Below are 27,670 nucleotides of genomic sequence, written 5' to 3' on the forward strand. Positions count from 1 at the left end.
CCAGGCCCCCCTTGATTGCTGATTTTACGCTTTTTGGACCAATTGTGGGTCTCCGGGGGCGGGGTTTTGACAGCTCAGGCCAAGCTCCGGCCGGGAGGGGGGGGGCCGGGGAGAAGGTGTCGGAAGCCTCAGCAGTAAGAAAACATGTCAACAGAATAAAATATTAACCAATGACGGGCCAGCGGGCCCTGAGACCCCTCCCCCTGCCCCGGCCCCCACCCCGCGCCGGAGCCCGAGGCTGCCCGCGCCCGTACGGGGAGCGCGGCCGGCCGAGCCGACCCGCCTAATGGGCTTGAGGCGAGGGGCGCCCTGGTCTCAGGGCCCTGAGGAAGGACCCCCAGCCGCTCGCCCGCCCCAAGTGCAAAGCATTGACATGGCCCCGAGAGGAGAGGGGGCGCCCTCCGCCTGCGGCCGGCAGCCTGGACGCTCTGGCCCGCTCCTCAGCCTGGCCTCCGACCCCGCTCCCGGCCGCGGCGCCGCCCGGGGCCCCTGCACTCCGGAGGGAGGCTGCGGGTGCTGGGAGGAGAGGCCGGTGGGCGGGCGAGTCGGGAGGCGCGGGCGGCCGAGGTCCCGGAGTGGAACCCCAGTGGCGGGAGCCGGTGAGTGGAGCGGTGGCAGAGCCTGGTGGGGCCGGCGTGGGCGGGAGCGGGGCGCGCGGCCTTGCACTCCGGAAACGCGGGGACCCCCGGAGCCCGCGCCTCCCGTTACCGGAGGACTCGGGAGGAACTGGGAGTTCTGGGCAAGCCCTGAACTTAGCAGGTCTGCGCCCCGACCCAGACCTGGGCCCTCCGAGGGCGTTCTCGGGGCCAGGAAGGGAGCGCACCTTTCGCCCAGCACAAGGCGGCCAATCCCGGCCCCCGATTCTTGACCCGCAACCCAACTAATTTTCGCCGCATCCGGTACTGGAGACAAAAGTCTCCCTCATCCTAAACACAGGCATCCTCCATCCACTCTCCGCCACTTTCTCCCAAGTCCGGTAGTGCGGAGCGGTGGGGAGCCGAGTGTTGGTGCGCACCTGTGGTCGATCGCTCCCCTCCGGGTGGTTGAACGCACGTGGGCAACCACAGGTGCGCACCAACAGTCCGGTTTTCCGGCAGCCCCAGTATCCCCCCACCCCCGCGATGCGCGTGTGTGTGTGTGTGTTCGTGTTCGTGTGTGTGTGTGTGTGTGTGACGCCCTGTGTGATGGTGCCCTCTGTGCGCAGCGGGAGCAGCAGCTTGAGGCGCTGCCGGAGTGGAGCGGCCACACACCTGCCTGGAATCACGCTTGGGCGCCGACACTCAGACTGGTTCCTGGTGAGGACGAGCCGGGCCACTCCTGCCCGCACAACCAATGCAAGTGCGGGTGAGTTCGGCGGGCGCAGGCCCTGGGCGCGCACGGTGGGCGCGTACAGCCCACACCCAGCCGTGTCCCAGGCAACCCTGCCATCTGCTGCGCGCACCCAGTCTCAGTGCACCTTGTTGCTGCGCACTTGGATCTGGAATGTAAAGCCCGCTCACCCCTAGCATTTTGGGTTCAGGACCGCCGTCAGGAGCTGTTGGACCTCCGCGACCCTTTTTCTGTTTTCCCATCCGGCCCTGGTGCTCTCGGAACCCCCCTCCCCAGCATTCAAAGGGGCGGCGCTCCCACTCCCACAGGGTTTTTCTTCACGACCTCGCTCTCCCGTGGGTGGGTCGCTCCTCACTTGGTGCCTCTTTTCTGTCCAGAACGAATCCTCGACTCCGCGCTGTGCAGTCTACGCAGCCGGGGCAGGATCCGTTGCAGCTTTGAACCGGGAAAGCCCTGCCGGGTCCATCTCAGGCCGGATGTGGCCCCGCGGGAGGGGATGTGTGTGGACAGGCTTTCGCCTTCCGTGAGGTGGCCCGGTAATAGCCAAGGCAGCGTGGCTTAGCCGGGCACCCGGGGACGGGCCTGGGAATCCGCGAATACATTTGCAAAGCCGTGTGTGTACACGCACTTTCGTACTTGTAAGAATGTGTGTACACCTAACCGTGCAACTGGGACATTTTCCTGGGGAAGGTCCGTAGCTGGTCCAGGGGTTCAAGGCCCAGAGAGTTGGGCCTGGATTATTTGCCCAAGAGACCCGGCGGCGACAGGGCAGCGGCTGCCTTTGGGGTCCAGGACCCCACCTGGCCACAGGGGCTGGACCGTGGGCCAGCCTCCCGGCGGCCACAGGCTCTTCTGGGCCCCGCTCCGCAGTCTGTCTGTCCCACCCTCCCGCAGTGAACCCACGGCTTTGCTACAGCCACTCTCAAGATTCGGAATCCGCACCCTCCCCTCCTCCCCCCTCCAAACTCTCCAGCCAGGAATGTCCTTGGCGCAGCGAAAACCCGCGCAGGGGAGGCTCAGACGCCCCGCGCGTGCGGCCCTGTGCAGCGCCCCCTCCCGCTCGGCCCCTCCCCCACCTGGGTCTACCCCTCTTCCCGGCCCAGGGAACTGGAGCCTCTGGGGGGTCCCTAGGGCTGAGAGAGCGTGTCTCTTTAAGAGGCCCCGGGGGGGGGGGGGCGCGCCTTGCGAGCCGCCCAGGGCTGGAGGGGGAGGGCACGGGCGGGGGCGGCTGGCGCCAGGCGGCCCAGGCTCCACAACAAAGCTCCGGCCCCTGTCACTTCGCATCGGCCGGGCCCCGCAGACGGGTGGGGGACGCGCGCTCAGCGGCCCCTCCCTCTCCCGAGTCCTCCGGGCCGGCGTCGGGCGGGCGCGGGCCCCCCGCCTGGGTCCCTGCACGCGCTCTGTGCGTTCCGCGCTTCCGCAATCAGGAAACCCCGCAAGGACCGCCTGGGCGGGCTGGGCTTCCCGTCAGCCCTTGGCCCCTTAACCTTTTGTGAGGTCAAGGGCCACGGCTAGGACCTTCCCTAAAGACACGGTCGCCGCCTGTGTCTTTTTAATCCGTGCGACTGGGCGTGGGTCTGCGAGACCTGCCCGGACGGCTGGAGGGTGTCCGGTGGGGAGGCAGAGGGACCGGCATCGGGGCTGGGGTGAGGCTGAGGTGAGCGCGCAGTCGTCGGTGATTGTGCCCAGGCCCGGCTTGGGTGATGTGGGTGGCCCCCGCGTGTCCGCACAGTGGAGGCGCTGTCCGGGGCTTGGCGTGTGGTGTGCGTGTGGCTGTGGGCGGACACACAGAGCTGCTTCCCATCCCGGTTTCGAGGCCGGACCCGCGCCTCCCGGAGCCTTGGCGCCAGCCAGCCCCGTTCAGCGGCCGGCCTGGCTCCCCCGCGGCCCCGGGTCTGGCTGGGGTGGGGGCCGAGGCCTCCTTGACCCCGGCCCGCAGCGGCCCGGCCTGTCCCGTCCACTTAGACAAATTGCAGCTGACAGGCGCGTAGTCTCTCTGGAGTCGCCGCCCGTCCGTCGCCTCCCTCCCGACCCAATTTCCCCGCGCTGGGTTGGGCCAAGTGGCTGGGATGGGGGCGGGGGGGGGGGGAGGTGGTGGTGAGAGCGGGAGGCGCGACCTTAAGCCAGGCTGGGCAGCGGGGCCCCTTCTCCCACTCGGGCCGGGTTAGTGCGTGGGCAGCCCCGGCCGGTGTGGCCCAGTATCCACTCCTCCAGGCTGGGGTGAAGGCGAGGCCCCAGCCTGGCCCAGGACAGGACACACCTGGCCTTTGCGGGGGGTCGCTCTGCACCTGAGCTGGCCACCGAGGACATGTCCCCGCGGCACTTTGGGGATCTGAAGCCTCAGAGATTTGGGGATCCCCTCTCCCTGGGCGCTCCAGACTATTCGCTGCTCTAGGGTTGAGGCCGTGGGTCCCAGAGGCCGGGAGTCAGGTGCACGTGTGCGTGGACGCGCGAGGTCACGGGCATGGTGTCGGGGAACAGGCCCTGCCGCTTTGTGGCTTGAGAAAGGGGCACCGCGCGGGAGGGATCCCGGGGACCAGCCCACCTGCCCAGAGAGAGGTCGGGGCTGGTCTGCGCTGCTGGCTCCTCGCCGGGCTCTTGATTCGCTTTTGGAAATGCTTTCGCTGGGGGCTGGGGTCCGGATTCCCAGGGCGGCGCACCGCATCGTGGGCTCCCGCTGCACCGCCTCCGCCCTCTCTCCCGCTCATGCTGAAGAGCTACCTGGCCTGTCCCTCCCATCAGCCTCCGGGGCCTCGAAACACCCTTTTGCCTTTTTGACTTACAGTTTCCCCTTTGCCTGCTTTGGCCTCGTGGCTCCTGTCTGCAGGGCATGCTCCCCGCCCCCTCCTTCACAGATGAAAACCCTGAAGCCCAGCGGAGGGCCACACAGCTGCCAGTGGCAGAGACACTGGGAGCTTCAAAGACAGTGAGGTTGGCCCCAGCTGGTTTGGCTCGGTGGACAGAGCCCGCGGACTGAAGGGTCCTGCGTTTGATTCCCTTCAGGGGCACCTACCTAGATTGCAGGCTCAATCCCAGGCCCTGGTAGGGGTGGGGGGCCCCTGCGAGAGGCAACCAATCCATGTGTTTCTCTGTCTCCCCCTTCCCTTCCATTCCCTCTAAAAAATCAATGGAAATATCCTCAAGTTGAGGATTAACAACAACAACAAAAAGCCAGGCTGGAATTCACTTCCTAGGTGCTGATGTCACTGCTGTCGCGGTAGCTACTCCTGCTCATACAGGAAGGCAATATTGGGACTCTAGGGCGCCACCCTCAGGCTGGGTTCTTGCTGTAAATACAAGACATACAAGAATGCTCTCCCCTTTGCCCTGGAGTTTCCAGCTCTAAATCTGCAGGAAGGAGGCTGCCTTCCCTGTTACATAGGGACAAAGAGCAGCTTCAAAGTCAGGCAGGGGCCCTGGCCCTAGTGGCTCCGTTGGTTGGAGCACCCTCCTGTACACCGAAAGGTTGGTTTGATTCACTTACCTAGGTTTCGCAGAGCGGAGGGAGGGGGCTTGTACAGGAGGCAGCTGATGATGTTTCTCTCCTCTCTCTAAAATCAATAAGCATAGCCTCGGCTGAGGAGCTGGAAGCTCTTAGGGCTAGGGGATGGGGGTGAATAGACTCAGAGTCTTGGATCTTGTGGGGGCACAGGTCAGCTCAGAAAGGGGCCCTCATGTGAGGCAGCAAGGAGCAGATAGGCACCAGCAGGTTAGCTGTGTGACTTCGTGACCTTGGGCAAGCCCTGGCCTTCTCTGGGGCCTAGGCTTCTTTGCAAAATGGGGACCAAATAGGCTCTTTTAGGTACCTTCTAGAAGATTTAGAGAGTCTCCGAGCTGTGAAAATCAGAAAAATCAGCACTGAGAAGCCATTTCCAGTCCCAGACGGCAGCTGCCTGCTGCCTCCACTTGCTTCCCGAGGAGCCGGCCGTGGTGTTTGACAGAGTGCTCATGCACCTGATGCTGCCTGGGACCCCCGGCTCTTTCTCAGGTCAATCCCAGACAGTGCCCTCTCTCCTTGAGCTGCCACCCCAGCTCCCACCAGCCGCCTCAAAGACCTTGGAGGTATTTTTCCCTCCATCGCACCGAGAGAACGTCCATAGTCATTGGTCCTTTGAGCAGGTAGTGCTGTGAGAATCAGGGAGGTCGCGTGGCTTCCTCAAGGTCACAGGGTCAGGCCACAATTAGATGCATGTTCTGATGGCCTCCTAGGTAATGCCACCTGGAGGTCTACTGGGGCTGAGGCAGAGTTTGCCTTAGGTGTTCTCCCTAGAGACTTGGAGGCTGCTGTTCCATGGCCAGTGGGCAGTAAGGTCCCCCACCCTGGAGCCCAGCCCTCACTTCCAGCTGATTACAGGCTGTGGCAGGGCCCATAACCTCCCCAATTAGTCAGGGGCCAGGCCCAAGGCCTCTCTGATAACCTGAGCTCCAGTGGCAGCCGCCATGGGGCCAGCTTATCTGGCCTCTCTTATCCTCCCCCTCCCCCCACATACTCAAAGAGTTGCCCTGGCTGTGAGCAGATGAATAACCAGATTGTCCTGCAAGCTCAGCCGGCAAGTCCAGCCCTACACCCACCACTTTCCCTGACTGGAGGAGGCCACAGCTGTTTTGCACCCCCTGGAGGGAAAGGGCTGAGCCAGGGAGGACTCCTGACTCCAAGCGGCCAGCCATTCCCTGCAGGGTTGGAGAGAGCCCCTGGCTCTCCATCTTGGCCCCATCCAATTGCCATAGGGGGGTTCTCAGGGGCTCACCCTTCCTAGAACTCTAAACTCACCCCCCAGGGAGCCAGCCCAGGGGTAGAAGGCACAGGTAGCCTCATGGCAGCCCTCCCCCCCCGCCCCCTTTTAACTGAAACACCGCTCTGGCTCTGGCTGGAGGCTGTGCCCGACACATCAATGTCCCGAAATGGGGAGAAGCGGCTGCCCCTCCGGCAGCTCCCGCTGGCTGTGCCCAGGCCCCCTGACCTTCCAGCATGCCGCACTCGCCCTGTGAGTGCTCACCCTGCAGGCTCCGAGGCAGAAGGGACTGGCTTCAGCCGCCCTGTGTAGGGCCAAGTATTCAGCTCCCAGAACCCAGTGTGATTCAGGTCCCCCGCCTCCTAACAGGCCCAACTGATCCCTTCTCAGGTGCCAGGGTTGGAGGGGTGCCTGTGAAGGGGGCAGGGGCCCCAAGAGCTGCCCCAGCTCCCGTCGGACAGTTGGACGGGAAGGCCTGATTGTGGCTGTTACGTTAAACTCCACCCCACACCACAGCTGGCTCATTAGGTTTCCTTCGATCCTCCCAGGCCTCTCTGGGGTCTAGAGAAGTGGGGACGAGGGCTAGTATTATTCTGCTCAGCACCCCTTTTTGCTCCCCCCCGCTTCTGCCACAGACAGGGAGTGTCAGGCCTGTGGTGGCCCCAGAACACACCGGCTCTGCTAACAGGAAGGAAGGTTGGAGAATGGACTTAAATCGGGCCCCACCCAAATCCCAAGGCAAACATTCTCCTCCTTCCTATTCCCTCGATGACTCCCCCTCAGTGGCACATGTCAGGCCAGGGGTGTTGGCAGCAGGGACACAGGGTCAGGCCCACAGGACTCTGCTCGGCGCTCGGCGAGGACCCTGCCCCCAGCAGCTCAGGGGTGGACACCAGTTGCAGCATGATTTATTGGAAAGACGTGCACTTTTGACAGGGCCTCGGGAACCACTGTTTCCTTCAGCGAACAGTTCGGGACCAGTGTACACGGGCTTATAGACAAGAAAGACAGATCCTTCCCACGAGCCGAAGGGAAGAGGAGCAGGGCTTTCCCTTGCTTCCTCCTCCCCTAACACTCTGGGCCTCAATTCACCCCATTCCAGAGGGAGGCTGACCAAGGGGAGCTGGGCAGTGGGAGCCACAGCCAGGAGCGGGCTGGGGCTGGCGATCAGCGTCGAAATGCCTGGCCAGGCCGTCCATCCTCTCCCCCCCCCCCCAGGCCCCCCGTGGGTTAGAAAATACAAAAGCGGATCCAACGCAGGACACCGTGTGCAAACAGGAGGGGGCGGCGCTTCTGCAGTCTCTTTCGGCCCCAGCCCTGCTGACGGGGCCCGCGTGCACCCAGGTGCTCTGGGGAAGGGTCTCTTCTCCATCCAGGGAGGGGGGTGGCTGTTGTCACTAAGCTTGGGGAAGGTGGTTGGTGAAAGAGGAGCAGAGACGGAAGGGGAGAGTCGGAGGGGGGCGTCTCCTCCTTCCCCCGGCAGGTGAGTGGGCCGGCCAGTCCGAAGCAGGTCGCTGGCGCCTAGGAGAAGCTGGTAGGGAAGAGGCTGAGGGGCTGACTCTCATTGGTGGGCAGCGGCGATCGGTAGCCATCGAAGTTTCTTGGGATGCTGCCGCTGGTAGAACCCGAGCTGTTACTCAGAGTCTCGATGCTTCCCTCGCGCTGAAGTTCTGCAAGACAAGGAGAGGGCCAGGCCCGGTCAGTGCAGTCTGGGGACGGGGCTGGGCTGCTTGTCTGGAGGCGCCCGTCTGGGTCCATTTCCATCCTTCTGCAGGGGATCCCCGCATGCTCCCCAGATGGACAGGTGGCAGCTGGGGTCACAGGGAGGCTCAGCGGAGGGGGGAGACACTCCCGTGGCTGCTGGGCTCCAGTTGCTCCCTTGTTGTGGGACCCCTTTGGGGCAGAAGTCTGACCACCCTGACGATTTGTCTGGCCCACACCGCGGACGTGCGCCCACACCTGCGCACATACTCATGCACAGCCTGCATGCTCCCCTGACTCCAAGACTGGCTCCTGTCCTGGATCTACGGGTCAGGCAGGAGGGGAGCAGCCAGGACAGGAGGGCTGCGGCTTCCCCGCCTGGCCTGCCCCTACCCCTCCGCCCCTGCCCAGGGCTCCCACCCTGGCTCAGCCACTCACTTGCTCATTCATTCTCGCCCATGCAACCTGCCTGCTGGCCAGGCCCTGGTTCCTCGTTGGCAGGAGGGAATGCCTGGTTTGAGAGGGGCCTAGTCCAATGCAGAAAGGGTTTCTTTCTCCTCCTTACCCACCAGGTCTCCTGAGACCCCCGCCCCCCCAATGTACACGCTCAGAGTGGACCTGGGAGGCAGGCAGGGCGGCTCCAGCCCCTCCTGACACAGTCATGCTGCCACCTTGCAGCTGATCCCACCTCATTCAGCAGTGGGCACCTTACTGCCCAACCATCTCTTGACCCGAGACCGGTACCGGGCAGTGGGTTGTGAATAGACTTCCTCGGGTGCTGAATGCAGGGAAAGAGGAGCTGCTGCTTGGCTTTTGGAAAGTGGCCGGTTCCTGTCCCCTTTCAGTCCCTCAGAGTGGGCTCTCAGAGGTGGTCACACACCCCCCTGGGCAGGCTCTGAGCGATGTGGTGACCTGTGACCTTTCCTTCTCCAAGGGACACCTGTCTTGGACTGAGGGAGCCTCGGGAGCTCAGGACTGCCACGCAGTCATGTGAAACGGCAAGGTACGTTTGCCTGTCCCACTTGTCCCGGCTGCTTGAGACCGTTATCTGCGGCCGGCACCCGCCCCCAGCCCCCCGCCGCCACACGCACGCAGCACAGCTGGCTCTGGTTAGGGAGCGGGTCGTGGCCTTTCCTCCCGGGCTGGCCGTTACCAGCCATCCAGGAACCAACCCCTGATCCCCACTCGCCGCAGGCTACCCCCGAAGCACTGAGGCTGCTCAGCAGCAGCAGCCACAGGATGGGGTGGGGGAGTCTGTGTGCCCTCCTTCAGAGCAGGCACCTGGGCCCAGGTTTGAGGGGCCTCCGGGTTGCTCCAGCCACATCTGCAAGGGTGTGGCCGGGCACCCGACCCTCTCAGCAGACGGGGGCGTGGGAGGAGGGCAGTGTGGGTACCGGCAGTGGGCCTGGCCATGGGCCCTGATCTGCAAGAGACACTGGCTGCCCTGGTGGGCCCAGTCCTGGGATGAGGAAGAGTTAGCTAGACCTGGACGGAACCCGGTTCCTGTGCGGGCTCTTCTTCCGGCCCCTTCCACAGACTCGCCCTACTTTGGGAGTAAAGGTCATTGTGCCGAGAGAGGACGAGGACGGGAAAGCAGAGGATAGACCTTGGGGCTTCTATAGGGAAGCTTTGGACTCCGAGAAAGCGTCCTCCATCCCCTTCTTTCCCACAAGCAAGCAGAGGAGCCTGTGAGAGATCTCTGAGGCCCCCCTTTGGTTCCAGAGGCCCCTGCCCTCATGCACAGCCATCCCGGCACTAGGGGGCGCTGACAGCAGGGCCAGGAGGGCAGGAGAGAGCGCCGGCAGTCAGCAGCAAGAAAAGCAGGGGCTTCCTTAGGGTCTGGACACCAGGCCCAAGGAAGAAAGCCCCCGATGAAGGAGCAGGAAAGGCCACTAGGACGGGGGAGGGTGGGCCCCTTTCCAGAGCTGGGGGACAGGCCCCACGTTCTCCCTGCGAAGTGCTGACACCTCTGCGCTGCCAAGGAAGCCGAGGAGCCTGGAGCCCGGGCCCAAGCGCGGCACCCCCACAGCCCCGCACAGGCCCACAGCAACCCCACCTGCAGCCTCGGTGACCCCGCCCCCCGAGTCCCAGCAGACGCAGCTCGTCCCGCCGTGTGCCAGCGCAGGGGCAGGGCCCCTGGAGCCCAGGTGTAGCCGGAGCTGCCTGGCTCAGGTGGTCTTCACCAGTTAGGCCTGGGCACGATGGGAGTGGGCAGGCTGCTCCCTCGCCCCACGCCCCAGGGTGACCAGCCTCTCCCCTCCTCTCCATCCCCACTGCCTGGTGAGGCCTGCACTTCCCACCTGGATACCTTCCCCATTGACCTCCTGACCTCTAGACCCCCCTCTCCAACCCGCCAGCACACCAACGCCAGTGGTCTGTGTACAGCACAAACCTCCTCTTGCTCTTCCTCTGCTTAGAGACCTTCGACTCCTAGCGGTGCCCAGGATAAGGCCTCAACCCCCTTCCAGGGCCTGCCTCACTAATGGTACTAAATTGAGCAAATAAAGGAATGAACTTGAGAAGTTCTTAGAGCTCTCCAGGCTCCCTCAGCCCCCAGGCCACCCGCTCATCCTCCAGAGCTGAGCACAGCATGCACTGCCCTGTGAGCCCGCCTGCTGCCCTGGCACAGCTGGCCAGGCCCCGCTGCGCTGCGCACATCTGCTCAGGTGTGCCCCGTCCAGGCGGCGAGCCCCCGGGGCCTGAGCTGTGCCTTATCTCCGTATGCCTAGTGCCAACCACCGGGCCTAGGAAACAGCTGGTGTGCAGGGAGCATTTCTGGAATGAATGAGTGATGTGGAAGCGGGGGAGGGGTTTTTCAGTGTGAATTGTTAGTGAAAGAACCAGGGTCTGGCTGGGTTTGGCCGGTCCTGGCCTCTTTCCTACATGCCGTCTTTAACCCCCAAGACAGAGCAATGAGCGTGTGTGGGAGTGGGAGTGGAGGAGGGGTACACACACGCCCCCCTCCCCCCCGAGTCACCCCGGCCGCCCAGCCCTAGCAGCAAGCGGCAAATGGAAACGTGTGGCCTTACCTTCCTCCATCCCGAACACATGCTTTGTTACTGTTGGGTTGCTCACGGGCGCTGGGCTGTTGGCATTGTTTTTTTTTTCCTTTTTTTTTCCCTTGTGAAAAGAAAAGCATTGAGGCATCTTTTTTGGAAAAGATACGGACAACGATCAAGAAGGACACGGGTCTCTGCAAGCAGGTGAGAGGGCGTTCGGAGGTGCGGATGGAGGTGTGGGTGTCACGCTGCGGGGAGGGTGAGCTGCGGCGGAATCCTGCAGCGAGGACGGTGCCATGCATGTGTAGGGGGCTGGGGCCCAATCAGATGGGGTCTCAGGGATGGGACTGTGGTGACAGAGCCAAGACTCCCTTCGGCGTGGGAGTGGGGGGAGGAGCCGCACACGGAGCACGAGGGGCGGCTGTGGGGAGGGGAGGGCCCTGGCCCATGCAGTGCCGGCCGGACGGCGCCCCATGCAGGTGGGCTGCCGGGAGAGGGAGAGGAGACAGAGACAGGCCGCGGGGTTTTCAGAGACGACTTCCGACCTGTGGACTCAGTGGCCCAGCCTCAACTGCCCCCGCCTCCCTCCCTCCCAAGACCCCCAGGCCGGGCAGCTCTCCTGCCGCTGAGCCGGGCTTGTGGGGAAAGCCCGCCAGAGGCCTGCCCAGGCTGCAGGGGCGAGCTGGGCTCCGGGGGGACGAAGGGGGCCTCCGCAGCGGGGAAGCATGCCGATGCGGGCGGGGGAGAGAGCGAGCTGAGAGGCTGCTCTGCAGGCCTCAAAGCCAGGCCGGGGCGAGGAGCGGCGCCGAGGGGCGTGGCTGCCCTCCGACAGGTCAGCGTGCCGAGGCCGCACACCCTCCAGGAGCTCTGTGCACCGGGGGGGTGGGTGGGGTGGGGGGGGTGGGGGGGTGGGTGGGGGGTGGGTGGGGGTGCTGGCTCCCATCTTGCGGACGCAACTCCAAGCAAGAGCAGGAAGTCACCTCTGGGTGCACCACCTTGTGAGAGAGCCGCAGACCCCGGGATGAAGGTGCGACCCGCCCCCCCCCCCGCCCCCGCCCACACTAAGCCTGCTCCCCATGCCACCACTGGCCGTGCCCACCCCTTCCCCACTGGCTCCGATTGGCGATGGGCCTGCTATGCCCCGGGCCAGGATGGGCAAGCCCCGGGGACGGGGGAGAGTGGGGCGAGCAGCACCTGTCAGGGAGGAGCTTTGGCTCGTGAAACAAGCGGAGGAAGGAGAGAGCCCGCTCCTCAGGCTGCCGCACATGCGGAGCCTGGCACGGCTCAAAGGTGTCAGGGAGGGCGCTGCCCTGCGACGGGGGCACATGCACCAAGGCCGACCAGCGAGGACGTGGGAGCGCCAGGTCACCCCGCTCCTGGGCTGGGCTGTTCCCTCGCCATCACTCCTCCCCCCGCACCCCAGCGGCCCCGCGGCCCCTTTGCAAAGGCAGGAGCAGCGGAAGCCGCCTCCTGGAGCCGTGGTGGGCGCTGAGGGGCAGTGCGGGTCCCGTCTGCTTCCCTGAGGTTCTCCCTGGGGTTGTCCTCTCCCCTGGGTACAGACCCTGCCCTCCCGCGAGGCCACCCCCCACCTGCAAGGCAGGGCTTCTGGGGACAGACTGAATGGAGGCCTCTTCATGCGTCAGTCACCTCCTCAGCACCGACGTCTCAATTCCCCAGTTCGCTGGGAGGGGGTGAAACGCTGGGGCACGGCCTCCTGAGCCGTGCGGAGGGCTGGGTGAGCCCAAGGGGGCAGGAGGCCCCAGGGGAGGCTCAGAAGTGAAGTCCGACTTTGGGCTTGACCTCCAGGCCGGAGGGCAGTGGGGACAGATGGCCAGAGACTCTGAGGGGGGCAGGGTGGAGGCCTGTTCCTGGGACCTGGCGGGGTCCCTGAGGGCAGTGCTGTGTGTGTGTGCGGGGAGAGGGTCCCTGGGACCCCCCGGCTCAGCCCAGGCCGCCCGGCACGTCCCTCTCCACCTACCGCCGGCCCTCTGGTGTGCTCGGCGGCCCCAGCCAGCCTGCCCTGTGCACTGAGCCTCCCCGTGTCGCTCATTAACGGGATTAGCGGAGCACTTTTATTGGGCCCTGGCGGCGGCCACACACCCCAGTCCCCCGCTAACCACCCAAGTGGCCTGTGGGAGGAGGTGAGACGTCGGGGCCAGTCTTACCCTGCACCCACAGCCTGCCCGCTTCTGGCAGCACGAAGGGAGCATGCCGCCTCGCCAAAGGCCTGAGCAGGGGGGCGGGGGCTGCCCAGGCTTGGGGGGGCAGTTGAGCAGAGTGGGTAAAAGCACAAGCTCAGCCCCTGCACCCGGGAGACTTGCAGCAGGTCCCTCCACATTGCTGTGCCTCAGTTTCCCGCCCGAGAGGACACCCAGGTCCGTTTCCTCGATCGGGGGGAGGGGGGGGGAGATGTAAATGAGATAACGCATGCAGATCGCACCCCAGAGCACAGCTTCCAGCCAGCCCACGTGAGCTCCAGGACTGCTGCCATTGTGCCCGTGACTGCGGTGACCCACGGGACCCCAGGGCCCCCTCCCCCTCCTCCCCAGCCGGTGTCTCTGCCATCCGGCCCCCCACCGGCCTGCCCTCCACTGGACCTCGAGAAAGATTCTTTTTAATCAAGAAATGGCCCGCGGAGGAAGATGGCAGATATGTGTTTATAGCTCTCCGTTTCCCTCCTTGCCTCGTTGTAAAGACCCTGTTCCAAGCTGGAAAATAAATTTCCAACCCTGTTGACGTGCATCGATTTTTCCCTCCTGCGCCCACCTCCCAGTCTTCCCCGGTCTGTGGCGGAGTCTGTGGTTAAACCCCTGGCTCGGGCTGGGCTCAGTGGTACCCGGGGGGGGGGGGGGGCGGGTGGTCCCGGGCCCAGAGCAGCCAGCTCAACTGCTCCGTGTTGCCCAGTGTCTGGCTCAGGGAAGGTCTGCAAACAGAAGGTTTGCAAACAGGTTCCAATCCCCTTCTGCCGTGAGGCTTCTGGGCCAGGGAACGGGGTGAGGGTGGGGCTGTTAGGGATGTTTGGCGTCTTCCCTGGATGGGCTCTGCGGAGAGGAGACCGGGGGACCACGGGACTGCGGCAAGGTCCGCAAATGGATCCCGACGGGGCCTGCCCCAAGCAAGAACTGGGTCCGCAAGGGGCCGGCCAACGGGGCCTGGGACCCACTGTGCAAACGGGGGCTTGCGGAGCCGCCGAGGCGGCCGGCCTGGAATGCATCCTGCCGGGCTCAGCGAAACAGGCCGCTTCCCGGTGCCGACCCCGGGAAGACGGCCCAGGGCCAGCTCGGGGTGGACAGCAGTCCTGGCCTGGGAACGGCCACTCCCTCCTGCAGGGGGCAGGTGGCGCTGGCGGAGAATGCTTCTAGAAACCCTGCCAGAGACCAGGCTCTGGGCGGGAGCCCACCTCCGCCCCGGGGCACTTTTCCGGAGGTTAAAAGGGCAGCGGTTCCAGGAGGCAGCCTGCGGGGAGGCCTTGCTCTTCTTCCCTCAGACACCCCCCCCCCCCCCGCCCTCCCCACGCTCCCCCTGCAGGGTCACCGCTGGCTGCATGGCTAGCACAGGCCCACAGACCATCACGGAGGGCGCGGAGGACGGGGGCTGGTCCTCCAAGGCCCTCCTGTCCCCTAAGCAGGGGCTCCTGCCCCCTTCCCAGGCAAGATGGGGGACGGCAGGAGGGCAGCTTCCCGAAGCGGAGGGGCTGAGGATGAACAGGCTGCTCTGCATTCAGATAATAGGGGTCCCCTGAGGGGCGGGTGGGACCTGGGAGCAGATGAGAAGCAGGGCCACTCTGGCCTGGTTATCTCTGGGCTTAACGCCTACGTCTGAGCACGGAGCCCAGGCCCGCCGACGCCACCTGCTTCCGGTGCCCTCCCCGCACGCGGCCGGTCCCAGTGCCGCCCGCACGCCCTTCCTACCGGCCGAGCCTCTTTCGCCCCACAGGGCTCCCACCAATGTGCTTGCTTTCCTCCTCGCTCAGTTCCTGCGCAGCCTGTGACCGGCTGATGAGCAGCGCCCACAGGCAGGGCATCAGCGGGAGGGGACACTGGCCTGGTTGGGAGCTGAAGCCGTTTCCCAGGCCCCAGGCAGGGGCAGCCTCGCACCGGGAATGCTGCCGCCCCCACCCCCAGGCGCCCTCGGTGCTCAGGTCCTCCCGGGTCTTGGCTTCAGAGGAGGAGAGACGGGATCTCCCACCCGGACAGCCGGGACCAGCACCCTGTGCAGTGGCTTCTCGGGGCCCCTCTATCAGGGTGGCTTCGCGTCCTGACCGAGACAGAGTGCGTCCTGTCGCGGCACAGTCCGCGCGGCAGGGCAGAGGCTGCGCAGGCCTGGCTGGCGCTGCCCGGGTGTGAGGCATTGGGTAAGCCCGGGCGGAACTCCCGGGACGTGAGAAGGGGAAGGGCCGTGGCGGGAGGCAGGGGAGTCACTGGAGCCCAATGACCTGGGTGACCTGAGCCGGTCACTTCACTTCTCATCTGCTTCCTCACCGGCCAGGCGGGAGGGGAGGGGCGGGGCGGCTGTGTGTGGGGCTCTGGGGAGGAGAGGATGCGAAGGGGCTTTAGGAAGCAGAACACGCAGGGCGCACACGTGTGGAGGCCACTCTGGTGGGAGGGGCGTCCTGGTCACAAGGTGAGCTTTGCCGTCTCTGGTGTGTTGGCAGCTGAGGCCCCCGGGGGAGTGCTCCCCACCAGGAGGCCTGAATGCCCTTCCCAGCCCCAGGTCCTCGGCACCACGCGGGGGGGGGGGGGGGGGGGGCAGAGCCGCGGGAGACGCCCGCTGAGGCAGACGCGGGGCTGGGCAGCCTGGCTCTGTGTTTGGTGAGAGAACATGCCCGGCCCGGGGCTGCGACATGACCTCCTAGCGTGTGTGTCTGCATGTGGGCGGGGTGGGTGCCAGCGAGGGCCCCAGCGTGCCCACTCAGCATGGCTAAGAAGAGACGGGGCTTGGAGACGGTCCCGTGGAACCAGGTGTCTGGCAGCTGGCCCTGCCCCTCCCGGCTCCCAAGTCCAGCCCCGACGCTCTGACGACCCCACCCAGCTCCCAGGTGGGTCTTGCCGAGCGGCCCCGGGGGCTGCGAGACGGCACAGGGGCCTGCAGACCGCAGGAGACGCTGCGCCCCACGGGCCAGCGCACATCTGGTTCTCATTCAGATGTCCGAACGTAATTACATTCTCCGCGACGCAGCGGAAGAGTTTGGTAAGATGTGGCTTTCCCCACTTTCCATCAAGGTTAAGAAATCAAAGCCTCTCATTCCGCCAGCCTCCCTGTCACCCGTCTGTCCTCCTCGGCAAAGGTCACAGCCGCACTCTGCCGTTTTCTAGAGCTGATGGCCGGGGCTCAGTGGGGACACGCAGTCCCCCTGTCCCACCAGAGAGGATTAACAGCTGAGGCCACACTGCAGGCTCCCCACGGAGCAAGTTCGTGCACTGGTGGGTGGGGCGGGGAGGGCGCCCGCGGAGACAGGGCTCCCCTCGGGGACACTCCGGTGTCCTCCTCCCCCTGCCTGGAGAGAGGCACCGATACGCCCCGCCAAGATGCCCAGTTGTCCTTCCTCACAATAGGAAGCACGTGGTTCTGATTCTGGAGTCTCCGCGGCCCCTCGTGAGAAATGCAGCTTCCCACAGTCAGGGCGGGGCGAGCACCGCCCCCAACCTCTGCCACCTCACCTGGCAGCCAACCCCACACCGCCCCGCTCGGCCCAGGAATGCCGGGGGGAATCGGGGAGAAGGCCAAGAGCAGCGTCTGAGCCCTCTCAAGGCGTCCCTCGGACCGCTGGTCATTTCAGGCCTGTTGGGCTCTGGGCCAGGGACCGGGCTGCAGGGACCCTGGGGCAGCCCTGGCCGGAGGCGGCGGGAGCCCCGCTCAACAGAAGGGCCTCCAGCACGGCCCCTAGACGGGCTCTCTCCAGCTCCCACTCCCAGCTGAGTATCTTGTTTACGGCTTCTTTTTACTCCAGGATTTATGGCTTTCATAGTAATGGGTTCCATTCTACTTCCTCTACGCCTACTTTTCTAATTACTGTAGAACAGGCTTTATGAGAGTTTCTTAATAAGTCAGGGTATTTTTCCTTTGGAAACAAACTGTCCTGCGAGTTAATGACTTAGAGTGGGTGTGGATGCTACCCAGAGACAAATGGGGGCTGGGGGGGGATGGCCAGGGTGGGGGTAGGGGAGAATCTTCCAGCTTAAACAGAGCTCGGGGCGGGGGTGGGGGGGTCCCTTTAAGAAGTCAGGCCAGCTCCAGTGCAGCCGCCGGGCTGCTCACAGCATCCCTCCCGCAGAACCGGGCCGGGCGCAGGCGCACACACAGGTAGGTGTGAACCAACCAAAGCGCCCGGCGCATTTGGTTCCAAAGGGCAGGCTTCAGCTTAGTGGTGGGTTTAACTTCTTGGTGGCCTTCGTGCCGGGCCCACATGTGTGGTACCTTCATACACGGAAAGCAGGTTTTAAGGAAACGAACCCAGTTCCTGGTCCAGTCATCCTAGGCCAAGTCTAGGAAAGAGAATGACAGGCGGGGGGGAGGGGGAGGCGGGGGGCGGGGGGACGGGGAGGAAGGGGAAAGGTCTCTGTTGCCCACATCGGGGTCCCAGCCTGTGCCCTTGAACCCACGCTCCGCGCTGGGCAGAGAAGCACAGGCCCAGTTAATGGCCGCGGTGCCGCCGGCCGAGGAGCAGGCGGGCGGGCGGATGCCGGCGGGGCCTTTGTGCTCCTGGGCGGCCCGGCGGCTGGTGCGGGGCCCTATTCATTATTCAATTCCACTCGCTCTGAGCGCCCTTCCATTTGCTCCTCCAGGAGGAATAACAAATCTAGAAATGCAATTCCACTTTGGTGTATTAAGATATCGATTCGCCCGCCGAGGGGAAGTGCATTTGCTCGGCAGCCCTCCCGCGGGCAGGAAGGGGTTAACCAAATGTTTATCACAAGGCTGGCTGCAGAGTTGAAAGTAATGTGATCAGTAATGAATTTTGTGTTACATTAGGTTGTATAAATGGACAGACAAGCGCAGACAACAAGTGGCCAGGAGTCGGGGCTAATCTAATGATGTAAAAATAGAGACAGCACCAATTATACGAGGGGCCAGATCCAGGCTCCTGCAGGGACTGCAAATGAATAGGTACAAATCAAATTACTCACTAATAGACGCACTACAAGAGGGGCAGTCAATGGTAAATGCATTAGAGCCCAGTGACCTCTCTGCTCTGCACAGCAGAATCCGAAAATTTGACTTCCATCTCAAAAGTGGGGGCGGGGAGTGGGATTCTCAAAGAAACTCTTGTGGGGTGAGGCCCAGCGACGCTCCCCATCCCAAACCCGCCAGCCCCGTTGCCGGAAGGTGTCTCCTGCCTGAGCTGACCTCTCGCCCTCACGCCGGTGCCTCCCGAAGCCTGAGCACCGGGGGACGGGGCGGCACCTCTCCCGGGACACAGGGGGCAGCGGGACGAAGCCTTGCACGTGGGCAGAGACGGGAAGTTACATACCAACACACTTCACAGCCATGTGCCTCTCAGGGGTGGTGGTTTTTACTGCTACATCAAGGGCTGTGTCTGCATTGGAAATAAAATATTTCTTTAAATATTGGACCTTGAAGAGAGCGGCAAGAGCTGAGATTGAAGGGGGGAAACACCAGAATCCGGTTGGACCACTGAGAGCTGGGCAGGGGCTGTTCGTGGTCTGTCCCGAGGCACAGCGCAGGGAGCGGCCCACACATCCTCCCCGGGTTCACCTGCTCCCATCTCTCCCTCTCCTCCTCCCCCCTCTCCTGCCCACAGTCCCGCCTGCCGCACCGGGCGGGGAGCAGCGAGGATGGGGAGGCAGAGCCGGCATCCTGGGCAACCCCACAGGCTTTCTTCCCCGTCTCGGGTGTGGAAGCCAGGCCTGGAGCTCCGAGGGGCTGAGTGGCCGTGGGGCTGGGCTGCTGAGACGTGGCTCATGGAGATGTGCTCAAATGCACGAACCGCACGCTCCTAGGCAGCTCGGCTCCTAGGCAGCTCCTCGTGGCTCAGGGGATAAAGCCTGAAACCAAAGACTCTCCAGGCCTTCCCAGTGCCAGCCCATGCCCAGATGGAGGCGGGGGCGCTGGTAGGCTTAGCTTCCCCCACGGCTCCAAGTGGAGATGTGACGCCGGCCCTGGGAGGCCGGAGAGGATGGGACGTGCCAGTCACGTGAGCACGGGGTGGGGGGTCCCCGAATGGAAAGTCATCCTAAACAAATGAAGCAACTGGATGTCGGTTCTCCCCAAACACCATTCCAGCCCTCGAGCTACACAAAATAAAACATATGTGTGTGTGTGTGTGTGTGTGTGTGTGTGTGTGTGTGTGTGTGTGGCGGGGGGGCGTCAGGGGAGGCCGGTGGAGACTGGGGTCGGGGATTCTGCCCGTAAATGTCTAGATGTCTACTGCAGGGGCTGCAGGTCCCTGGGCAGGGCTGGGGTAGAGAGTGGGCGGGAAGACATCGCCGAAGGTCTGCTATGCTTGCTCAGAAACGCCTCCTGTTCGATCCGACTGGACTGGCGTGGCTTGGCCTCCTCTGTGCAGCGTTCTCCTTGCTTTAAAGCGGAGGCGCTGGATTCCTAACGGGTCAGAGGGTCGTGCCCAACTTTCATTTTCTGTGCGCACGTGTGTCTTTCCTCTGTTACCAGCCGTCCCATCTAGGGGGTGGTCTGCACACCTCAGACGGTCTCTGAGGCGGCAGGGGGCAGAGGCAGGGGCGCAAATGAACGATGGGCATTTAGCCATCCATGACTGTGCGCGACTTTGCTCAGATCTCCCCCCTCACAGAAAGGTCAGCGGCTAAAGGTGAATTCCCTGGCAGAGGAGGATCAGAGAGAAACCCTCCCCTTTGTTAACCATTTACCTGCCTTCACGTCTCCGGAGGACGGCCCTTATCTGGGGGGTCCCACCGGCCCTCCCCACCCTTGTGTCCAAGCCTAGACATTTTCTACAGGAATCCCTGCGTCTGTGTTGGGGCAACCCCTGGAGGGGGGACTCTGAAGGCTCACCAATGAAGTCCCAGGGGCACATGCTCCTTGTGGACAGAAATCAGCATGTTTCGGTTAAAGAGTTCAAAGTAGACTTTGGGCAACTACAAGATGTGCAGAGGAGAATGAGGGAGAGGGAGGGAGGGAGAGAAGGAGAGAGAGAGAGAGAGGCGCACTATTGACCTGGAATCAGATCTGAGAACGGCCTGAAAGGAACCAGTGTGTCTTTTACACACAGTGATTTCGCCCAGGGCTCTGGCTGGCTTCATTGGCCTCTCAGGAGCCACAAAACCCCGTCCAGTCATTCAACAAACATTAACCGGGGCTCAGCGTGGCTCTCCTCCCCGAGCTGGACGCTGGGCAGGGAGGAGGCTGGTGGTTAGCGGTAACAAAGACGGTCCCAGAATCTGGAAGGGGTTTAGGTAAGATCACTGCATGGGCGGTGGGGCTGAGGCAGGGGCCGAGGGCCCGCCGGAGCTGGGCCTCCCCAGCGGCATGTAGGAGGGAACCAGCCATTGCCAGTTAGTGGAAAAGGCAATGTTCGCTGTCGGTCCGGGGCCAGGTGTCCACGGGAGGTGGTGCAGAAGCTCAGCGGAGACAGAGAGGGCATTTGGCTGCTTGGCCAGAGAGAGCTTCACCGAGGAGCTGAGGTTTGAGCTTGGTCTAAGCCGGTGACTGAGCAGAGGGGGAGGGAGCAGGCACTTCAGCAGAGCCAGGTGAGCAGGGCGGGCGCCGGGGATGATGGGACACGGTGACAGGCGAGGATGTCTGCGTGAAGGTGGTGGTGGGGAACTGTGAGTGAGGGTCCTTGTGGACGGGGAAGTGGGAGGAAGGTTGGCGAGGAAGGCCTGTAAGGGGCTCGAGAGGGGCCTGGGCTGCAATGTGTGGGCCTGGGCACCTGTGAGTAGGGAAATGGGCCAACAGCCAGAGGGGGCCCTCCGAGCGAGCACCCCGCCCCTTCTGGGGACCCCTCCTATTCTGAATAAAGGGTGGACGTGATGACTATACCCTGCTGCCCAGGTGAGACTGATGGGATCTGAAGAGCTGGAAACTCTTCCCGGATTTCTCAGTTTAATGCTGTATCTTGCAGTGAGGATCTTACTGCCAATCTTTCACCGTTTCTCTTTGTGAACTGGAGACAGGAGTGTCTACCCAGCGGTGATGATCTGATCAGGGGACGTTTCTGTGGCCAGCATAGAGCAGAGCATAGAAGCCACGTGGGAGGAGGTGGCCATTATTCTCCAGTTGAGGGGAGTAGAGCAGGCGACACGTACAAAGTGCTTAGCGCAGTGGGACAGGGGCCGGGACCCAGCCGGTGCAATCGGTAAACATTTACCAGCTGCACTGGTTTCCCTGGCCCTGGAGCTGGAGAAGAAAGCGGACCGAGGAAGGGAAAGGAGCTGCCCAAGGTCACAGGTTCCTGGTGAGGACGTCCAACCCCCACGGGAAAGAACACAGAACAAGACCTTCTCAGTGGCAGGAGCTGGGAGCTGCGAGGACCCTCCGATCTGGCCTTTCCTACCTGTGAGAGCAGCCGGAACAGGAATGGGACACTGAACTGAGACACAAATAGCAACACCAACCATGCCGCCCACCACCCCCGGGAGCAGCTGCTCCCTTCCGCCCCGAGCGAGCGGGTGCTGTGGTCCGCAAGGCGGCGGGGAGGGCCCTGGCTCTGCGTCTGTGTGCTCATGCTCCTCTGGGGCTAACGCTCTCCTCCCCACCCCCAGCCATCGTGGCGTCCGTTACTGGGGAGTTTCCGCTGTCCAGTCCTGGAAGGAGCATGGGCTGTGGGCAGGGGGCCGATGGCTGTCTGCTTGGCCCAGCTCAGCCGGCTGCGCCCCCGAGGGCAGCGGCGAGAGGAGCAGAAGGAGCCGACCCACAGCTCAGCACTGACTCTCTCTGAGGGTGGGAACCGAGCCTTACTTCTTCCTGAGACGTCCACCCCGGTGTGGAGGGAGTCAGAGGTGCCTGCAGACAGCCTGCCTGCCTGCCTGCCTGCCGCAGCCACAGACAGGAGCGTGGGCCCGCGAGGAGCTCGCTGAGAGAAGACACTGACAGTTCTCTGTAAAGGCCCCGCAGGAGAATTCCGGGGTCCCTCGGTGAAGCGGAGACAAGGACCTAAGTGACTGGCTAAGGTGCTGGATGACAGTGTTTGCCTGAGAGTAGGGATGTCTAAAAGATAAGAGCATTAATTCACGGCCCGATGCCTGCCATTGTTGCCGCCTGGTCCTGCGGCACCTTTAGAGGGGAGCGGGATTATGAGCCCCACAGGAGGTGTCCCGGCCCTCAGCCGGGGAAAAGCAGGCACTTCAAGGCCCATTGCAGGAGCTGGTCCAGAGCGGGGTCCACACACCCGGTGCGCATCTGGTCAACCCCGTGACGCTAGCTAACCTTTGTTGAGAGCTTAATTCCTAGAGTCTGGAAATGTTATTAGCATGTGCACACACACACACACACACACACACACACACACACACACACCGTGCTTTTAGCTTATCTTTTACAGAACATAGGCAATCAACAGATGTTTGTTAACCAACTTATTGAAATCTTGACCACTTAAAGAACTGCGTCTAAGGTTCAAAACGTGCCTTTACTGTTAAGGAGGAAACAATTCACGCCCTCTCCGCAAGTAAAAGACGTTCCTGATAAAACTTGGGAAGAGCTTTAGCTGAAAAGAACCTCACACACAGCCTTTTCTGCTGAGGAATTAATGCAGATGGAGGGAAACTCAGAGGGTTTAGTAGAACGAACTTGAGTACTGGTTTCTCAACTGTAGACAGTGATTCATCAATGTATTGTGAAATCAAGTTAGCTGTTTGTGACATTTCAATAAAAAGAAGAAGAAGAAAAAAGAAAGTCCTAGAATGCATTGCTTATCATATTGTCTTGTGAAAGTTTTCTATATCTGGGTGAGGAAATAAATGTATTTATGACAGCAGGTAGGAGGCAAAGATGGAGCCCACAGTGTGATCCCCACGAGGAACTGCCTCTGGGTTAGAAGAGAGTGTGTTAAAGAGGGGGCAGACAGAAAAGACGAAGCCTAAAGGAGAATGAGCAGGGTTCCCGGGACTGCAGGAAGCCACAGCCACAGGGGAGAGACAGTCCCCCTTGACCTTGAGAACTGACTTAGTGAGCTCCTAAGTCAAGAGCAGCAAAAGGAGGCGGCCTGCAACACAGACGCGTCAGGAACACTTTAGACAGCTGACCAGGGCCCTGCGAATGGGGCGTGGGGCTTTCGCTGTTGGACGTCAGAGAGAGCGGAAGGCAAAGGCGAGGTGTAGCCAGATAGCGATGGAAAGAGTTAACGTCTAAAGGGAAACCGTACTTAATATGTATCCAGGTGTTTATTAAAATTTTTTGGGATATTCGGTTATATCTTTACCTAGACACAAAACAATTGGAAAAAGTCAATGTTTTGCTTATTTAAAAAATTCTACTTTTCTGCAAAAGGCAATTTTGAAAGGAATGTCTGCTAAGCAGGAATTAGTCAAGCTACTTTGAGGGGGGTGAGCGGGAGAGGAGGGGGCTGTGGGAGCCGGCATTCCAGGCCCAGGGAGAGGTATGTGCAGAGGCCAGGCAGGTGGAGAGGGCACGTGTGCTCGGAGGCCCTCGGGGAGCTCGGCTTGGCCGGGGAGAGGGCAGTGGCTGGTCGCGAAGGCTTTGGACACCATGAGGTGGGCGAGCCCGGGAGAAGGACAGGGCAGGGGGAGAGCCGTGCCAGCTGTGGATGCGGAGACGTCAGTGGGTGACCGTCTAGATGGTTCTGGAGACCAGGAGAGAGAGCCATCTGGGAGCTTACGTGGAAGTGGTCCGTTTGTAGATGGCATTAGCGGCCTCAGTAGCAGTGGGGATGCCCTGTACTGACTGAGGGAACAGAAAGAGGCCGAGAGGGGGCCCCGAGAAACACACTGAGGCCGACAGATGAGGAAAACCCAGGGCAGGGACCGAGAAGCGGCCCGAGGCAGAAGGCAAGCCAGGAGCGCGCGGGGAAGCAAGATCAAGGTCACAGGGTGTGTGCACAGGGCCAGTGCTGGGGTGCAGCGACTTGCCTGACCGTGCTGAGGTAAACTGGCGAGCGGCTGCGGTGGTTGGGCGATCTGGGGGCAGAAACAGGAGGAGAGGGGCACGTTGTTGCAGGAACATTTAGGGTCTGAGTGCAGGAACTCAAGGGGTTTCTTCAATGACGACCACCACTGAGCCCTTTTCTGAGAGTGAGAGACACGATGGCGGGGGAGAGATTTGAGAGAGGAAAGTTCGAAATAGTGTCCATAAAGAGGGAAAGAGACTGATTATGTACCCCACTAAATAAACAGCACATTAAGTCCTACTAAATAACTAGCAATTCTATGAAAAAAAAGTTAAACATAACACATAAGCTCTTCGAGGACCAGAGACCTGGGGAATCTCTAAGAGGATGAAAATGGACGGGGTGCCCCCGCAGCAAGCAGGGGCGGTAACAGGACGGCTAACGTCTAGGTTGGATGGGGAATTCCTTCCTTCAGCAGTGACTGCAGACCCACGAAGGGCCGGACACTGCTCTAGGCACTGGTTTCTGCTGCCAAAGATGAGTGCCACCGGAGACGAGGAGAAGGGGGTGGGAGGGACATTCAGGGCTGCCAGGCTCACTGGAGAGGGGAGACCACCCACGGGCAGGGGCACCAATCTGACCAGTGTGTGATTTTCCTTCAGCAACCTCAGGGAGAGCAGAGTTCGACTGACCTCAGTTTGGAATTCTGCTGAATGGGGGCAAGGGAAGTGTAAACAGGGGTGGGGGGTGGGGGGAGGAGTGTAATGATATTAGCAAGAAAGCAGTCCAGCCGGTTATGGTAGAGCCGGGCTGGCAAGCCGCACATGTGACCTAATTAGACTCACTGGTCAGCAGCCGTCACGGAGGCCAGAGCTAACACCTGCCTCAGAGGTTCGCCGTGTTTTAACGCAGACTTTCCCACAGCCCAACGTGCAGACAGGGCTTGTTAAATGCAGGTGCTGATCCAGTGGGGCTATGTGGGGCCTGGGATTCCGCATTTCTAATCAGCAACTGGGTGCAGATGGTGCTGCTGGGTCATGGGCCACTCTGAGCAGCAAGGTTTGGAAAGCCTCTGCTGTTCGGGGCGGGCTGCGGGGGGGGGGGGGGGGAGGCGGAGGGGAGAGCTGAGTTGCACTATGGGACAGCTTACCGGTGGCGGGATGCTGGGGTAATTAATAAACCAATAAGCTGATGTCACCTCCTCAGGAATTCTGCTAGACGACTGACATGTTGGTAGCTTGAAATTGGCCATAGTGAGTTTTTACACGACGGCAATCCCCAAATGTTACAAATTAGGGCTTTTCCCGCTTCCCTACAGAGAGCTGGGTGTTAAACATCTACCAGCGAGTCACTAGCTAAACCTGCAGAAGAGCGAGGCATGCTGGATACTGGGCTGCAGGGTCAGGGGTCATGAGAGCATGCTCCATGCAACCTTGGTAAGAGGCCAGCAGGCCCGGTGGCTGCACTAAAACCGCCAGCGCCTCCCAGAAGGCTGCAGGGACTGGTCATCTCTGGTCCCTGACAGGCAAACACTGGCTGTCACCCTATCCCAGTGGTCGGCAAACCGCGGCTCGCGAGCCACATGCGGCTCTTTGGCCCCTTGAGTGTGGCTCTTCCACAAAATACCACGGCCTGGGCGAGTCTATTTGGAAGAAGTGGCGTTAGAAGAAGTTTAAGTTTAAAAAACTTGGCTCTCAAAAGAGATTTCAATCGTTGTACCGTTGATATTTGGCTCCGTTGACGAATGAGTTTGCCAACCACTGACCTATCCTATGCCCCACCCACAGAAACAGGGTTGGGGGAGAGAGAGACTGAGAGGCTGCTACGGCCAGGGGTGATTTGCCAGAAATTCTCATCCCTCATGGCCCTGCATGTCCCCGGCTCTCTCTGGGCAGCAGGCTGACGGGCAGGGGAGTGCTCGCTGCCGCGTCCAGGCTGGGCTGCCCCACCGGCCACCTTCATCTGCAGTTCTAAACCGTGAAGGTGATGCTCAGCAATGCAGAGGGAAGCAGGTGAACGCCCGTCACCTCTGCTTTACTTGCTGGCCTTGCACACCGAGGCTGCGTTTTTGGAAAATAAAGCACACCTGTACATGGTCCAAGAAGACCCGAAGAATCCCCTCGGTGACAGCTGGGGGAGGGACATGCGGTCCCTCTGCCCAAAAAGGGCGTCTCCTATCTTTTTGACCCCTGGGTCATTCAGTTTTAATTTCCTCTCTCATTTCTTTTTTTAATTTTGAACCTGCTTACGGCCACAAAGTCTCCCCTGGGCCCCAGCTGTCTGGCAGATGGCTCGCTGCCAGCTTTGCTCGGTTACTAACTGTCTGCGCCCGGCTGAAGTCCCCGGCCCTGAGCGAAGGCACCTCCGACCCGCTTGCTGGCTGACGCCGAGGTGCTCCAAGCGGCCTCAGAGGAAGCTGGCCACCGCGGCTCCAGCCCCTGGAGGGGCAGCCCCCGGGACTGAGTCTGGGGACACCAGGCCCTGGTTCACGTGAACTGCGGCCGGCCGGGGCCCACAGATTCAGGGGAAAGGCTGTGCTCCGAGCGAGGCTCAGAAGGGGAACGTGTTCCTGGCTTCGGCCAGCTTTCCAGGAAAACGGGGTGAGAGCCCCAGCAATAGCAGAGCTGCCCCTCACCTGTGGGCCCAGGTGGGAGCACAAGGGCAGGATGAGCAGCTGCCACAGCTGGGGAGCTCTTGGCGGGGGGAGCGAGAGGGTGTGCACGTGTCTGGACCCGCCCGAGGGGATGGGATGGCCGTGGCCGTGGCCGTGGCCGTGGCGTGGCCGCGTCCTCTCCTTCCAGAGGCGAAGGGGTGGGGAAGGAGGCGGGGCCTCAGAGACGGCTGGCTGGCTGCCTGGCCTGAGCAGGTACTTGGTGCCTCTAGCTAAGCCGCTTCCCTCCCTCTCTTGCATCCATTCTGTTCCTTTGCCAACTGGTATACAAGCACTATGGGCAGGACGATGCTGGCACTGTGGGAAGAGAGAGGGGTGCAGCGTCTCTTTCCTCTTAGTGCGGGAACACAGGGACTAGACGGGAGGGGGAAGAAGAGAGGGAAAGCGTAACTGCTGACCCCAGCACCCAAATGCCCCGGAGGACCCGCCGGGAAGTGGGACTGTGGGGGACCCGCCGGGAAGTGGGACTGTGGGATAACGCTGGCCAGGCATTTCAAGCCCTGCCCAAATGCTTGGACCCTCAACACCTCGCTGGTCCTGGTCCCTGCCCCCGGTTGTAAGTTCCTCCTCTCTGGGATCCTCTCTGCAGGGAGCGTGGGGAGCAGGGACGGGCAGTTCACAGTAAAGGAAGGCAGGAGCGGGAGGGCCTGCTGCTGGGATCTGCTCCACCCGCTACGAGTCCCCGCTGACCTCAGGAAGCCGGGCAGCAGGCTGGGGGCCGTCTTTCTCAGGCTTAAAGGCTTCATTCTGCAGCAGCCGCGAGCAGCACAGATACCCAGAATGAAGGGGTGCTTTGGACAAAGAGCAGGCTGTGCTGTGACTGTGTGGAGATGGAGGTCTTTCCTAAGCGCGCGCTCTCTCTGTGTGTGCACGGGCACGTGTGTGTGCATGCGTGGGTACACCTGCTTGCCGGGGCAGCGCTCAGCCATCACCTAAGGATGTCTTCTGCCCGCTCCCAGGATGCGGGGAGCCACCCCAGGCCTGTTGCTGGGCCCTCTCAGAGGCAAGACAAGGGCGAAAGGCAGCGTGAGGGAAAACTGTCTGGCGGGCTCAAACCATCCCTGCCTGCTTCATGCTTGCTCCCCCCCCACCCCCCGCCAGGTGGCAGGCCCCCCGATACCTGCCACTCTGTGAAGCCCCCAGCATGGCAGGAGCAGGGGTGCTGCCTCAGCGCTCAGTGCCGAAGGGCTGCTGCAAACCCTAGAGACGCCAGCGTGGTCCCTTCCCCTGGAGA

The 27,670-nt window shown here is 62.2% G+C and overlaps 1 protein-coding gene and 1 long non-coding RNA gene across 13 annotated transcripts in view; one reads left to right on the forward strand and one right to left on the reverse strand.

Annotated features, from left to right (window-relative positions):
• The first annotated feature begins 153 nt into the window (after window positions 1–153).
• Window positions 154–18,224, forward strand: LOC307114498. Of its 2 annotated transcripts, XR_013815014.1 has the most exons (4): window positions 154–599; window positions 1,205–1,344; window positions 8,698–8,766; window positions 10,895–18,224. It is a non-coding gene; the product is annotated as an uncharacterized lncRNA (long non-coding RNA). The 2 variants fall into 2 exon arrangements; XR_013815015.1 differs by having other exon boundaries at window positions 8,698–18,222.
• BCAS3 (BCAS3 microtubule associated cell migration factor) overlaps window positions 4,825–27,670 on the reverse strand; it is a 479,435-nt gene continuing 456,589 nt past the window's right edge. For 3 of the 11 annotated variants that reach the window (XM_079796986.1, XM_079796982.1, XM_079796985.1), the window contains exons 25-26: window positions 18,234–18,299; window positions 4,826–7,732 (exon numbers count right to left, since the gene is read on the reverse strand). In XM_079796986.1, coding sequence (XP_079653112.1) covers window positions 7,584–7,732; window positions 18,234–18,299 — 215 coding nt within the window. In that variant the 3' untranslated portion in view covers window positions 4,826–7,583. Of the gene's footprint in view, window positions 7,733–10,792; window positions 10,884–18,233; window positions 18,300–27,670 lie in introns of all 11 variants that reach the window. The other 8 variants (XM_079796987.1, XM_079796991.1, XM_079796989.1 and 5 more) reach the window with 5 other exon arrangements.

Source organism: Cnephaeus nilssonii (assembly GCF_951640355.1).
Source record: "Cnephaeus nilssonii genome assembly, chromosome: 19".
NCBI lineage: Eukaryota > Metazoa > Chordata > Mammalia > Chiroptera > Vespertilionidae > Cnephaeus > Cnephaeus nilssonii.